A 15,956-nucleotide genomic window follows, 5' to 3' on the forward strand; every position below is an offset into this window, starting at 1 on the left:
TAGTCTAAGTGCTATTGCTATTTTCAGCCTAGATTCTTCCACATGTCCAGACTTTAATTCCACCAATTCCCCACTAGGGTGGCTTTTGCTGGCACTGTGGTTATTTTTAAATACATGCTGAAACTTGGCACTGTCACAGGTCACTGATGCATACAGAGCACACATACACCAAAGATCAACCCTGAGCTACTGTAATAGTTTTTGCATTTATACAATCTCAATAGTTTAACAAGGCATTTGTATGCTTCATATATTACAGATAATCCTTGACTTCTTATCATAATTGAGCTGGGAATTTTGGCTGTAAATCATTGAAGTCATTAAGCGAGGTGCCCACGACTGCTTTTCTCAATGACTGCAATTCTAGCTGTCCCCATCACAATAGTTAAGCAACCATGTAAGTCGTTTAATGTCTATGCAGAGGTACCTCAAGAGTGGGAGGGCCTGGCACCATTGGCACCTGTAGTACATAAACATCCCTCTGCATAAAGCCCAACTTAACACGTTTATTTACTTATTTATATTTCCTACTTCTAAACTGTCCATACTATCCATTCATAGATCCATATGAATGCTAATTTTCCCATAAGAGCTGTTTTTTAAAAATAGCAGCTTGTTTACAGATTTCCATACAGTCTTCTGCTTTATCATGTGTTTAATTGTTTTGCTCCCCTCACTCCAGAACCTCACTCCATTCAATGTAAACTTATAGTAGCAATGATCCAACACAGCTCTGCTGTTGTACTGGTTAGGTGGAAGAAATGCTGAGGATGAGGTATTAAAAAGCTCAGCAGCAGCACTTACAAGATGTGGAATATAAAATTAAGTTTTGCTCTCAAGATCAGAATACTCTTAAAATGTGCCCTTTGTTCCAAGTTTAAAATTCTCTAAATACTCATTCCATGATTACAATACATTGAGATTATAATATTTTTATCTACCTCTATTTAGATCATTCAAAACACAATTTCAGAAAAGTGCTTTTTAGATTCCTAAACATTGGCAGCTTTCAAATCTTTTATCTAAAATTAAATGCAGGTGTTTCACAAAGGTATATATAGTATTACCTGCCTTTCCAGCTGTAGTACTTGAGCCTTTAAAAAACTGACCCGTCTTTCATCCAAACATTTGTTCTTTCCTTCTTCTATAAGCTGTTCATATTGGCTTCTAAAATATAAAATATCTTTCTTAAAATAATTTCAAAGCTCACATAAGGCTGTGCTGACATTTAGTACTACAATTACATTTTTGGATCAATTTTAATGGATGTGTTAAAAGTAATGTAAAAAGCATCACTTTTAACACATTCATTAAAATTGATTCAAAAATTGTAGTTATAGTACATGTTTATTATTGGGTCTCTTTTGAGCTGATCATTCAAAACTCCTACTACTTTTTTTCTTAAAATTGTCTACATTTTATTGTACTAAAAATAAATTGTCTTGTGGAACCTAGACTTTTTTTAAAAAAAATTGCTAATATCTTATTGTTTCCTAGTAAACTTCCTGTCTTTCTAGGGAAGATATGAGCTATTATACGGAAGATAAGTTTGAAGGTTCAAGGAGATTTTATCAGCTTTGTCTTAGAACTGGAGAACTGAAGTGCTGTAGGATATACACCAGGAGTGAGATTCTACCAGTTCTATCCAATTCTATAGAACCCCTTGTTAACTTTCTAAGCAGTTTGGAGAACCGGTAATTAGAAGCAATCTCCTTTTGTTTTTTTCCACCCTTATTACATTCTTGGCAGACAGCCTAGACTTACTGTCTCCTGAGCTTTTGGGGCTTGGCTTTCTTAAAAGGGAAGGGTTGTTTTAAGATTTTTACACTGCTATTGGGAAGAAATACTTCCCTGGACAATCAGCACTTCGAAGAAATAATTGAATAATGAAGCAAAGCTTTTAGTGACAGGGAACCAAGATGAGTGACATTCAGCAAGGCTTCTTGGCTAGCTAGAAAGATTGACATTCAAACGTGAGTTTACATACCCGTTCTGAGTTTTGGTCTAAAACTGGTTTTTGGTGAAGGATAATTCTGTGCTTGGTGAAGTTTAATCCTGTGTTTATTGATGGGATAATTTTTCCTATTCAGCTTCAACAAACAACAGCTACTGTTGTGATTTAATGATTTGTATTGTGTTTGAATTTTTTCCTGCCTCATGGTTTCTTTTTCTATCTGGGAAGGGGTCTTCCTCACTGCTTTAGTACTATCTGGCACTGTCCTTTTGGGGTATACTTCCAAGAGGCAGAATGCAAGCTTGGCACTGATTTTTTTTATTGTCTTTCTGTCATGTGACCGTTCCTTAAATCTGGATGATTTCCTTAGGATATCTTGTGAGGTGAGACCAGCTTTAGATGGTGCAAATGGATTTAAGGATTGCTTTTGCTGGGTGTGCTTTTTCTGGAGAGCTTAAATGACCTCTCTGCTAAAGGGTTTCACTTTGTGAGCAAGAGTTGGCTGCTTGGTAGTTATCACTGCATTTTAACTATTTTCATTCCTCAAAGTGCTCTGGCACCCTGCCTGATTTGTAACTTCTGCTTGCAGGTATTTTTAATCTAATAATTGGTATTTAGAGCAGCTTTTTGCAAGCAAAGAAGCTTTTTGTATTTTTGTACAGGTAATCCTTGATTTACAACAGATCATTTAGTGACCATTCAAAGTTACAATGGCACTGAAAAAAGTGACTTATGACCATTTTTCACACTTATGACTGTTGCAGCATTCCCCACTGTCATGAGAGGCTGTCATGAGAGGCCAGGTGAGGAAGCCCCTTGATATGAGTGATGTCGAGTTGGCCATGTCCACCCAGTCACATGACCACAAAGCCACACCCACCAACTAAGCCATGCCCGCAGAACCGGTTGTTAAAAAAATTGAATCCCACCGCTGATATATACTGAATGTTAGACATTCTCCAAGCAGAATTGCCAATCACATCAACAATCATTTGCTATTTAATTATCAGTTTTGAGATTTGCTATACATTTGTTTAGCTAAGGGAAAGAGAAAAAAACTGCACCAGAGTGAATTGCAATGATTGTTAAGAATGAACTGCATCCCCATGTTGATAGAGAACATTCCCATATTCTTTAAACAGTTTCATTCTAATGTGTAATAAAGATTCTTATCAGAGTGTTTTTAAGTATCTTGTGTAAACAATGCCTAGTTCAAACTAGGCAACCTGAGGATTTCAGTCTGTTGATCTCTCAGAATCTTCTACCTCTATAGCTTTCAATATACCAAATCAGTTTTGATTTATATATAGCCAATATATACCTTAAGTCTTCCAATTCATTCTTTATTTTTATATTTTCTTCTTGCAGTTTCTAAAAAAACAGACCCCAAAGAAATATAAATTAAAACTGATGAAAACAGAATTCTATTTATAAAAATTTTAATTTTTCTACTCATACTCTAATGTTTCACAAATCTAGGCATGCTGAATTAACATCATCTTGAAGTACCATCATAAGCAAACATATTTCATCAAAAAGAAATACTTATAAATAGGAATACGCTATTGGAAGTCATTTGTCTTTTTGATACTTGTTTAACATAATTTTAATTCTTAGCAAGATGCTTATTAGGGAAACCTTAGTTAATATCATAAATTATTCCTTCAGAAATTATAGGATGCCTCATTTGACAGAGGCAATTCTTGGACCTCAGGCAAGTAGACAAATGTCTAACTTCCCATAGCTGGATAAAATAATTGAAAAGTGCTCACTATCTCAAATGACATAGATTATCATGACCAATTTAAAATTAAATTCAACATGAGTTAGACTGGTTAGTTATAAACAATCTGTTTTTTCTTGACCTTTCAGCATCTTTTGCTAACACAATTTCTAGACTTTTTGTGCTGTATTCAATTTCAGCTTTTGAAATTGTTTGCTTAAATACAAACTGCATGAAAGAGCAGCTATTCCATGGTCTCCAATTCTGTATTCAGTACTTTTTAATATTTACAGAAAATCAGAGGGATATCATCAGACTATACTGATGACATGCACATCTATTACTCTGTAAAATCATTAAGCCACAGCTACTCCAATGCTCATTTGATAATGGACTGATATAAATTTAAACTAAAGATAAGACACACAAATTTATTTAGGAGATCACAAGTAGAAGAAGCAGATCATCTATCATTCTTTGCAGAGTTACACATGACAGGAACAAGTATGCTGTTTGGGTGTTTTTGAATCCAAAACTCTGTCAAATCTGCTTATTCTTTTGCTTTTGAAAAAGCCTTAAATACATGTTTATAAGAATGTTTAGCTATAATTTCTACTTTTTTTCTCCTGGTATCCTTTTGTTTAATTGTATCCATTTCTCAGAGATTGCTTGGCAAAGTTTTTCAGAAATTGTTTGCCATTGCCTCCTTTATAGGGTTGTGAGAAAGTAACTGGCATAAGGAATTCAGCTGGCTTTGTGCTTGAGTGGAACTCACAGTATCCAGGTTGCTAGCCTGATGTCTTAATCACTATGCCAAACTGGCTCTCTCATTTTTAAAATTTATAATTAATTTATTGCAATTTTATATTTGTACTGTAACCCATCAACCGATAGTTCAAACTATTAAAAAGATAAAAAGAAATAAGGAAATAGCTGCTTTTTAATGTTAAAGAAAGTTTTATAAATTCAGATTCTTCAGAGAGCACATATATTTTCTTGTTTTACAAAACAACTCTATTACTTGTGTACTTAGGTGGATTTCTGAATAATTGCAATGGTCTGATTATTTTACGCTTATCTCAAATTCTGAGTGCTAAGATAATGTATTCAGAAGTAGAAAGTTCCAAGCATGAACAATGAAGATGTCAGTTCCTATGTTCAATATAAAAACAGCACAGTAACTTGCTTGAATAGCAAGTCTTATTGTAATCCCTTTTAAACTCTGTACACAATTAAACACAACTTTTTTTAACCTTGTAGTCATTCAAATTCTTATGGAGGATGTAATGTTCATTGTTGTGCTCATCTTCTCTAAGCAGCCAATTATCATGATATACCGAACACTGAGGCAGATGATTGCAAGCAGAGTCCTTCGGTTTGGGCTTTCCAACCTATAGCACAAGAAAAAGATGAATTTATACAAACAGACATTAAGAAAAGAAAGGCAATTTAAAAAATAGGCAAGATGGAATAATACAACCATGAATGCTTTTTATAATTTTTTAATTCTCCAGACTTCAAATTAATCTCATGCCTCAAATTAAAAGGAACCACTTATAACTAAGTAGTTTCTTATTTCTCCTTATAAGATCTTTAAGACCTTTAAGAAATATGCAAAGATTGGGACTTCCGGTTTGTCGGCCGGGCGAGCGGCAGGGATTTGCGAAGCTGCGCGATCCCTGCCGCGCTAGTCGTTGGGGCTCCGACCCACGGGTGGAGCTAGGCTGCACCTGCAGGGGCAGCTGAAGGTGGGGGATCCGGAGAAGGGACTGGGGTGTTGCAGACCCCCTCCTGGCCGGCAGAACCCCTTTTCCCAAGACGCAGCGCGGCAGTCTGTAATGGCCGCCACAAAGAAGCTGGCAGCCGGGTAAGAATGCGCAGGAGGAAGTGGAGAAAGTGATTGAGAGGAGAAAGTTTTTCTTGGCTCCTAGGACTCTAAGACATATTTAATAAAATTCCTGAAAAGTATGACTTTCTGAATAATACCTGCCAGAAGAGGAAAAAAGCGGCTGCTTGAAGGTGCTGAAAGGATAGCTTTCCCTCTTTTCCTACGAATAAATAACTGGATATTAAGAAACCTATTTTTTAGGTGGAAATTGGTTTTAAGCGATGAGTGGGAGAGAGAGGATTAAAAAGAAAATATTTGTATGCTAAGATTTTGTTGGAGCAGATGCCTTAAGGATTTGAAGACTAGAATATATTGTAATAAGATTTTAAACAGATTTGGACTTTCTTTCTCTTTGATTGATATTACCCCAGAAGGAGAAAGTGAGAACTCTGCCTTGGTTTGGACTGATTGATAACTTTGGGACTGTTTTATCTTTTTTTATTTTCTTTTGAATATTCTGGTTGTTGTAAGAAGAAAAGAAGGAGAAAAGAAAAGAAAAGAAAAGATTTATAATGGCTCTTTCTGTTGAGGAACTAAGAAAAGAATATGAACAAGCAAAAAAAAATGGTAAAGATGGTGTGGAAGAAGCTTTCCTTTTCTTAGAAATGGCGCTTACTAATTATCAACAAAAATTACAACAGATGAAGACAGCAGAGGAACAAGAAAGAAAGGAAGGAGCCATCTTTAATGAATCTCAGAATTTGATCCAGAAAAAAGGAAGAGAGAAAGAAAAGAAAAGAAGAGAAAAGAAAAGAAGAAAACTAAAGGACTTAAGGACTTAAGATCTAAAAACATTTAAGAAAGGGAAAAATAAAGTGCAAAACCAATATGATGATTGTAAACAAAGGGGAAAAGAAATACGACAGAGAAGGGAAGCCGGTAAGGCAGAGGCTAGAAGAAGGTGGGGTAGAAAGGTTTGTTGGGAGAAGAAAGAAAGGGAAAAGGTGGAGAAAAGCTACAATGTTTTGAAATTAAATGGAAAAAAGGAATTTTTATGGATAATGGATAAAGTATAATTTTTAAAAAAAAAAAAAAGATTTTGCAAGGTACATAAGATGAGATGGTAGTATTGCAATGGTTTAAGAGTTGATAAGAGATTAAAATGTTAAAATGTTTAAAAATGATTGGCTTTAAAACTTAATAATAGGAGAGGTTTAGAATATTGTTTTAATTAAAGAGTTTAATAAAATTATGGTATTGATGTTATTATAAAATTTTTATTATAGTATTTCTTTTTAATATTTGGATTTATTGTCTAATTATGCACAATTGTGTTGGATGTATTAGTTAGATAGAATGTACCAAGCAAAATCTGATTGGGTATTAGATATTATTTTAAAGATTAATTTGATTAACTTAGGGGGGAGATAGAAAGGCATCATACTCTGATTAATGATTTCAGGAGAAACTGATTTTCTTTTTTTCATAAGGGATGAGACAAAGGGATGATAAAAATGGACAAAAGATACAAATATAATGATTTAAACTAAGATGATTAATTAAGGTTAGAATTAAGAAGTGTGAAATATGTGGAGAAGTTAATATAGAAGGCTTAGAATGGTAAATAAAATAAGTAATGATATGTAAGATGAGCATGAATATAATTGAAGTCCATGAAGAGAGAGACACCTGGGTCCAAGTTACTTTCCAAAAGATTTTTTTATGTTTTGTGTGTTGTGTGTATATGTCTTTTTTGGGAGGAGAATTGGTAAAAACTTGTAGAAATATAGAATGAGAATAATGGTAACTAAGTCAGAAAGAATCAGATGAAATAATAATAATGATATTGAATAAGAGTAAAGAGAAGTAAAGAAAATTGAATAAGAGGTTTTGGTATATTATATGGAAATGGTTTAAAACAGAATCATAATTTATCTGACTTGTTAAATTTACAATGGAAAAAGGTTTAAACATGTAATGAATAATGATAATTTGTGTGTTTTAAAAATTAATAAAACTTGTTTTAAAAAAAAAAAGAAATATGCAAAGATTGTTTGTTACCACACTGCATCAATTAAGCATTTAGTAATAGCAATAGCAGTTAGACTTATATACCTTTCCATATAGTGGTTTACAGCATTTTCTGAGCAGTTTACAAATGTCAGCATATTGCCCCTGACAATCTGGGTCCTCTGACCTTGGAAGGATGGAAGGCTGAATCAACTTTGAACTGGTCAGCATCAATCTCCCAGTTGTGGGCAGAATTAGCCTGTGATACTGCATATTAACCACTGTGCCACCACAGCTCATTAAGGTACTGTATGTATGTCCATTATACTGAATGCATGTAATAGCCATTGTTTGCTTAAAATACACCCCCAAACCCTAAAACATTTCACATTTTCACTATCAATTTGAAATTGTTTTATATGACTCAATTCTAATTTTAAAAACTGTGGCATGGGAACAGTTGCAATAATTCTTAGTAAGCAAATAAAGATGTATGTAATATTATTCTAATGCACATTTTCAGAAACATAGCAAGTCAAACTAGCTTGTCCAATGTCCAAAAGCTATTGGGATTTTAAGGGTTTAAGCCAGAGGTCTGCAAAACTTGACAGCTTTAAGACTTGTAGACTTCAACTCCCAGAATGCTTCCTCCAGTCATGTTAGCTCAGGAATGCTGGGAGTTGAAGTCCACAAGTCTTAAACTTGCCAAATTTGAAGACCCTTGGTTTAAGCAATAAATTTTAGCAGGAAATGAATTTTCTTTGATATGGCAAGTATCAAGTCTACAATTTCATTTTTCTTTGAAACTACTTTCAAAGTTATAAGGATCTCTATTAGTATAATTTACAAAACATAAATGGTTTTGTGCTGAAATTTTTTTATTTGCTGAACATTTATAAAAGTGAGCACAAATGCCACTGATTTTAGCAAAAAGTCTCACAGATATGTCACATTCATTGCAAAAAATAATAATAATAACAAGGCCTTCGCTTTCTGCACAGAATAGATCAAGCAATATCCAAAGCATCCATGTAATCTGAAAACAAAAATGCACTGCTTTAACACATGCTGAAATAACCAAAACAAGGGCTCAAAGAGTAACCTATATATAACTTGATAAAGAGCAAGGAAAAAAAGTGTTAAATGGAAGAATATTCTAATCTTTGCTTTTTCTTCTGATACTGCAAGGATTATTTTTTATTCTGGTGTCTCTTCAGATTGTGTAAATCTTTCATCTTTTACAGTTCCAATAGTAAGGAGAACCTGTAAAAATAGATATATTAAGCCTGAAAGGTTTCATCAGGAGTGGATAGGATTTCCTTCTGTACCTTACACCAGGTTGTAAATGCCCAAGCTTCAAATCCACTATCCAATGCCCATCAAAGACAAAGGAAGGAGTGCTCCAATAATCATATGAAACTCAGAACAATGATTTTATGTGAGTCACAAAGTGAGTTTTAAAAAGCAAAATACATTTTAGTGTAAATTTAGTCAATTTAAAGCATTTTTCCCAGTAGTAACTTCATTTCATATTTTTTTAAAAGCATACTACAGTATTTGAACCTGCAGTATTTTTAAAATTATTTCTTCTAACAAAATCCCAGATCAATGTTGTCTGTTATATTATCCTGTTTTATAGAAAAGTAATGTGCTGCCCTCTAGAGGCATAAATTTTTTATTGATGCTGAGAAGATTGTAAAATGACCAATTGTTCTTTCCTAAAAAATAAAGTAACACCAAGTACTTAAGTGTGTTATTTTTTCCAAACACCAATCTCCTTCAATAGGAAAGAGATCAACTGAATTAAAATTATTTTTTAAATATAATTATAAGCGCACTGTATTAGTTTTCTTTTACAAAATATAAGAAAAGCAAACATATGACAAAGTAATTATTTTAAGAGAACGTTTTGCATTTATATGGAATTCTGACTTTGGGAAACAGATTTAGAAAGCTGGTAAAACATCAAAGATCCATCAGTATAATAAATGCCACAAACCTTGCTTACTCATATAAGGGCAGAGATTGTTTTCAGAAAGGAATAACATTGTTTGATAAAGTTCCTATGTTTTTTTTTAAGTGCCAACATATTTAAAGCAATATAAATGTAATCTCTACACATGGGCATCACTGAATGCATAATATTGGAATGAAACAGATTGTCTAATCTAATGTAGAAAAGTGCAGTCAGGACATTGTAAAGTACAAATTTTGGAGATCTATGAATTATTCATGTTAAATACCCTAGTTAAGGTTACAATCATAAGCCTCCCAAAGTCGCTTTATTAGGAAGATGGATAGATAAATAAATAAATAAATAAATAAATAAATACCAGCAAGATAGCACCTGGGGAGCATACATTCAGAATATTTTATATATATATATACACATACATACATACATACATACATACATACATACATACATACATACATACATACATACACAAAGGATTTGGTTTAATTTATCAGAATTTTACATAATAGATTGATTACAACTAGTACCAGACAAGGCTATTTTTTCTATTGTAAATTTAGATACAGATCTAATGGACCTAAGATTTAGGCATTTCATTTGAACATTAGTTAAGATGCTGGTTTAGAAACTAGGAGACTTATGTTCTGGACCTCTCCTAAGCATGAAAACCAGCTAGGTGACTTTGAGCCAATCATTCTCAAGTGCATACACACATACACACACACAAATATAACAAATTTGAAGCACAGGCCAGACAGTTGATATTTTAATATGTGAATCAGTGGTGGTATTCCACTGGTTCGGACGAGCTGGTAGCGGCGATGAGTAGTGGAAATCGAACCTGTTCTCTCCATCACTCTGAACCGTTAGAACAAGTGGGGGGGGGGGGGGGGGGGGGGGGGGGGGGGGGGGGGGGGGGGGGGGGGGGGGGGGGGGGGGGGGGGGGGGGGGGGGGGGGGGGGGGGGGGGGGGGGGGGGGGGGGGGGGGGGGGGGGGGGGGGGGGGGTGGGGGGGGGGTGGGGGGGGGGGGGGGGGGGGGGGGGGGGGGGGGGGGGGTGGGGGGGGGGGGGGGGGGGGGGGGGGTGGGGGGGGGTGGGGGGGTGGGGGGTGGTGGGGGGGGGGGGGGGGGGGGGGGGGGGGGGGGGGGGGGGGGGGGGGGGGGGGGGGGGGGGGGGGGGGGGGGGGGGGGGGGGGGGGGGGGGGGGGGTTTGGGGGGGGGTGGGGGGGGGGTGTGGGGGGGGGGGGGGGGGGGGGGGGGGGGGGGGTGGGGGGGGGGGGGGGTGTTGGGTGTGGGTTGGTTTGGTGTGGAGGCAGAGGACATTTGGCAAGATTCTGCAAAAGAGAAAAGCCAAAATATAAAAAAGCCAAAGAAAGCATTTGAACTAGCCACGTTTAGCAACTCTGATGTGAAGAATGATATATGGGTGGTTGACAGTGGCGCATCCCACTGCATCACAAGAGATAAGACAAAATTTATAAAAATGTCTAAAAGCTCTCAACATATATCTCTTGCAAACGGCTGGAATCTTAAAGCGAAAGGTGAAGGTCTTGCACATTGTCCGTGCATAAACCAGGATATAAAAATGTTGTATGTACCGCAACTAAAGTTTAATTTGCTTTCAGTAAGGGTATTAGATAAATTAGGTTATGTAATTACTTTTAAGGATAATAATTGCATAATTGAAAAAGATAACAAAAGGGTAACTGCAGCTTTAAATGGAACATTATATGTCTTAGATAATAGTAAGAATTGGGAGGCTCAGACTGTATTTAATAATTTAAAGCCTCATAATGAATGTATCCATTTATTGCATAGGCGTTTGGGGCATGTAAATTTTAAAATGCTAAAACGTACAGTTGAGTTATCTGAAGGAATAAGGTTAAAACCTTGTGATAAATATTTGCGTTGTAATGTTTGCTGTGAAGATAAGAGCAAAGTATTGCCTGCAAATAGGCTAAATGGTTTCAAAACAAAAGAACCTTTAGAAGTGGTATTTGCAGACATCATAGGTCCAAAGAAACCCAGTATGGGGGTGCTAGATATATACTGAGCATTATGGACCATTATTCTAGATATGGGTTTTGCTATTTAATGAAAAGCAAAACTGAAACATATCAAGATTTTTCAATTGGCTTAAGTTTGCTGAAAGAAAGTCTAAAAGGCAACTGATAACCCTGGTGACAGATAATGGTACGGAATTTATTAATAACAAATTCCAGAACAGACTTAAGGTAGCTGGAATAGAGCATAAGAAGTCTGCTCCATACAGGCCAGAACATAACGCTTTTATTGAAAGAAGAGGCCAAACACTACAGGCAATGGTTAGAACAATGTTAAATGATTCTGGGTTACCTGATTCTTTGTGGGGGAGGCTACAATGTGTGCTAATAACATATTGAACAACGTTGTTAATACAACAACAGGTGAAATACCATTCACCAGGTGGCATGGCAGGAAACCTGACCTAAGTTACCTGCACACATTTGGTGCACCAGCATGGGTGCATATTCCTGCACAACTCAGAAAAAAGGGCAACATAGAGCTAAAAGATTTTTCTTCGTTGGTTATCAAGCAAACCATAGGGCATATAGATTTTGGGAGAAAGGCACATCTAAAGTGTTATGTAGTGCTAGTGCCCAATTTCTAGAACATGAAGGATGGGAGAAATTAGAACAGGATACCAATAAAGATGTAATTATTGAATCCTATAGAAATCCCATTAGTTATCCCTGTAACTTTAAAAATAAAGTAAAGAGACAAATACAGGATGAAATAGTGCCCATAAAGGAAGAAACAGATTCAATAGCTGAACAGGATGAGAAAGATGAACAGGTAGTAGTTCAAGAAAGTCCTCCTGTAAGCCCTGTAATTCCCAGAAGAACTACACGTGTATCTAGACCGCCTGATAGGTACCAGGCTAACACAGTGTGCCAGATTAATCAAGTTCCTAATTCTGTAGAAGAAATAAAAAGTATCCTACTAAGGAAAAAGAAAGTTGGTATGCAGCAATGAATAAGGAACTGAATTCATTAAGTGATATGAAGGTGTATGAAAATGCCAAATTACCTGTAGGTAAGAAATCCATTGGCTGCAAATGGATTTTTAAGGTAAAAACAGATAAAAATGGTAATTTAATCCATAAGGCAAGGTTAGTAGCCCAAGGTTTTAGGCAGAATGCCAATGACTACGATGAGGTGTTTGCACCTAGTCTTAAGGCAGCAACCTTGAGGGCAGCTTTAGTGTGGGCAGCTAGTAAAAACTATATAGTTAACCATCTAGATGTGGAAACTGCTTACTTGCACGCCCATTAAAACATACTATTTATATGAAAAAACCTGTTGGTATTAAAAGTGAAAATAAGGATAATAATGATTGTTGGTTGTTAAAGAAAAGCCTCTATGGTCTTAAACAATCAGGCTATGAATGGAACCAGTATATTGTAAAGGAACTAGACAATATAGGATTTAAAGCTGGTTTAGCCGATCCATGTCTGTTTAAGAGAGAGACAAATGGGAAAGTATCATTATTATTACTATTCACAGATGACATTGCATTGATAACTGAAACTAATGATGAAGCAAATAAAATAATAGCATCATTAGGAAAGAGAATAAAGATCAAGCAATTAGGGGAGATAAAGAAGTATCTCGGTTTGAATATAAAGAAAACACGGAAAGGTTTTAAGATATCTCAGGAAGATAAGATAAGCAAATTGCTAAAAGATTACAAAATGGAGCTTTGTAAGCCAGCTAAGACTCCAATGAGTCAGGAGTTTAGCAACACTGATGAACAAAGCCCGGAGTTTGATAAGGTGATTTATCAATCTTTAATTGGTAGTTTGAGTTATATTAGTAATTGGTCTAGACCAGATATATCGTACTGCGTGAATCAGTTGGCTAGATTCAATTCTGCACCATGTGAAAGACACTGGATTGCAGCTAAGAGGATATTAAGATATCTTAAAAAGACAATGAATTATTCATTGTATTTAGAACCAAAGGGTGATTTAATCCTGAGTGCTTATGCAGATGCTAGCTTTGCATCAGAAAGAGACACTAGAAAGTCGACTTCAGGAACAGCCATAATGCTGGGTAAGACGTTAATAGGCTGGAAGTCAATAAGACAACAGCATATAAGTTTGTCTACTATGGAGGCAGAATTCTCCTGTTTATCACTGTTATGTACAGAATTAATAATGTATAAACAAATGTTAATTGATATAGGTATAACTGTAGATTATCCTATAATTATACATGAAGATAATCAGGCAGCAATTCAAATGGCCACAAATATTGGAGTAAAAACAAGGAGCAAGCATACAGATCTAAGATACCTAAACGTGAGACAATCTGTAAGAAGTAAGATGATTCAGCTAGAGTACTGTATGTCGGAGGACAATTTAGCCGATAATTTTACTAAAGCCCAAGGTGCCAGTAAGCACCAGGAGAGTTGTGAAAAATATGGGATTAGATTGTAAGGTATTATATATTTATTTCACCCAAAAGGGGAGTATGTTAGGTATAACATTGATACCAAATATGGTTTGGGTGAATAAATATATAAAACTTAGATATCATGGTTTAAGTGCTTATCACTTTAAGCACAATGCTGCAGGCAATTAGCCGATTAAGGGTGCGGTTAGAAGTTACAATATAAGGAAGCATTAGAAGCTGGAAAGCTAACTGCGACTAACTGTGTCTTACTGCGACTAACTGTGATTACTGACTGTGAGTGCCTGTGACTGAACTGTTCTTGTTTGCTACTGTTTTGCTGATTTACTGCGTAATTCTACTGTTCTACTGTTTGAACTTCTTGCTGAATATCCAGCGTTTGTTCCTCTGGAGAGAGGCACCGGAGGAGGAGAAGATATCTTTATCTGCTGATAAAGATATTGCAAGGACTCTTAACTTGGACTATAATAGTGAGTCTTACTGGATGGAAATACTGTGAATGACTTAATGGACTGAATGACAATGCTTTAAACTCTAAATGGATTAAAAACTATTTAAACTACAAACAGTGTTTGTGTTCAGTGTGTGTATACTCTGGGGCCCTTCCTCTCTCGTTTGGCTGCCTGGCTTGACTACTGCTGCAATACTCTGCTAGGGGTTAATCCCCAAACACTAACACCCACCCGCTGGCCCGGGCTCCCATACTCACCTTTATCCTCTGAATTTGAAGCGCAGCTGCTTTGCGCAGCACAAGAGTGCTGCGGGGCACCTGCTGAAGGGACCGGGAGAGTGCAGGCTTGCTGGAGGTGAATTAGAATGCCTCTGCGCTTGAGCAAAGTGCATGTTTGCCGCGTGCACACATGCAAAGTGTGTGCACGCATGCAAAGCGCACCCACCAAGCCGCACCCACTGAACCGGTGGTAAAAATATTTGAATCCCAGCACTGATGTGAATCCCTTGTACCACATAGAATGTTCATTTTACAACATCTGTAACCCACGCCATTCAAAAAAACGCTGGTGGAGTACAAGAAAGGTGGACTCTAAGCCTGTCTTTGAAGATACCTTGGCACTATTGTATATTCCTACTAAACAATACCAGTAACTGCATCAAACCACAAGGTTGTAAAAAGGATAACTTGCTTGGAGTCATTCCGATGTCAGAACCATTCCGATGTCCTTGGGTACCAATGTAAAGAGCTATATGCATGTCTATGACATTTGCTTCTCCCACACCCCTATAGAGAAAACCCATTCCTGATAGGCACTTTAATTGATCCAGAACATCTTTTCATCTTAATATGCGTTGCTTAACCTGATGGGCTTTAGATGCCCCAAGAACTGCCATAAATCCCCCAAAAGCATAGCTGAAAACTGCAGGTGGAAATCATAGGAATTGAAGCATCATCCAGTATCTGAACGGAAGCAAATAGTGGTTGGGGGGGGGGGGCATTTTCTCATTTGCGGTGGCAGGAAAAAAGGATCCATAGACGGCTAAGAAGTAGTAAAAAAAAAAATCTCTGCACCCGGCCAAAACTTTTTTTTCCCTCTTATATTCTTATTTCGACTTTTCCGGCCATTTGCAAGAAAGGCTCCAACAGGACCAGCCTCTATGCCTTTGCCCAAATGCGTCTTTCCAGATGTCAATGTTTTTTTAAGTCCTGAAAAACACCCCACGGCTTCAACTTTTCCCTAAACTTAAACGTCTCCCGTCTTCGAGTACGGTTCACACGTGCTGATTACACGGGGTAGAAGAGGGAGCGACTGAAGCAAGGCTCCGACGGAATCTACTCCATCATCTGCTGCCCCAGCGTGGGGAGCCAACGGGGTGGGGTGGGGAGCCACTCTTTTCCTGCAGTCGTTACCTTGGTTACTGTCCGAGGCAAAGGAACCGGACGCTCATTTCGGCTGTTCATGATGCTTAGGGGAGCCGCAGGGGGCGACCCTACTTTCCAGCGCTTCCTCTCGCGCGACGCGTTTCCCCGGCAACGGACCCTGTCAGATGGTTACGA

General features: G+C 37.1%; 1 protein-coding gene across 1 annotated transcript in view; it reads right to left on the reverse strand.

Moving 5' to 3' along the window:
- Positions 1-15,941, reverse strand: part of LOC113414196 (uncharacterized) — a 54,183-nt gene extending 38,242 nt beyond the window's left edge. Inside the window, exons 1-4 of the mRNA XM_087958134.1 lie at positions 15,810-15,941; positions 4,931-5,068; positions 3,276-3,325; positions 1,068-1,167 (exon numbers count right to left, since the gene is read on the reverse strand). Of these exons, the coding sequence (XP_087814260.1) occupies positions 1,068-1,167; positions 3,276-3,325; positions 4,931-5,068; positions 15,810-15,860 (339 nt within the window). The 5' untranslated portion in view covers positions 15,861-15,941. The remainder of the gene's footprint in view (positions 1-1,067; positions 1,168-3,275; positions 3,326-4,930; positions 5,069-15,809) is intronic.
- Between the last annotated feature and the right edge of the window lie 15 nt (positions 15,942-15,956).

This window comes from Notechis scutatus, chromosome 2, assembly GCF_049901735.1.
Source record: "Notechis scutatus isolate UNSWTSFEM ecotype Mainland chromosome 2, rNotScu1.2, whole genome shotgun sequence".
Classification (NCBI taxonomy): domain Eukaryota; kingdom Metazoa; phylum Chordata; class Lepidosauria; order Squamata; family Elapidae; genus Notechis; species Notechis scutatus.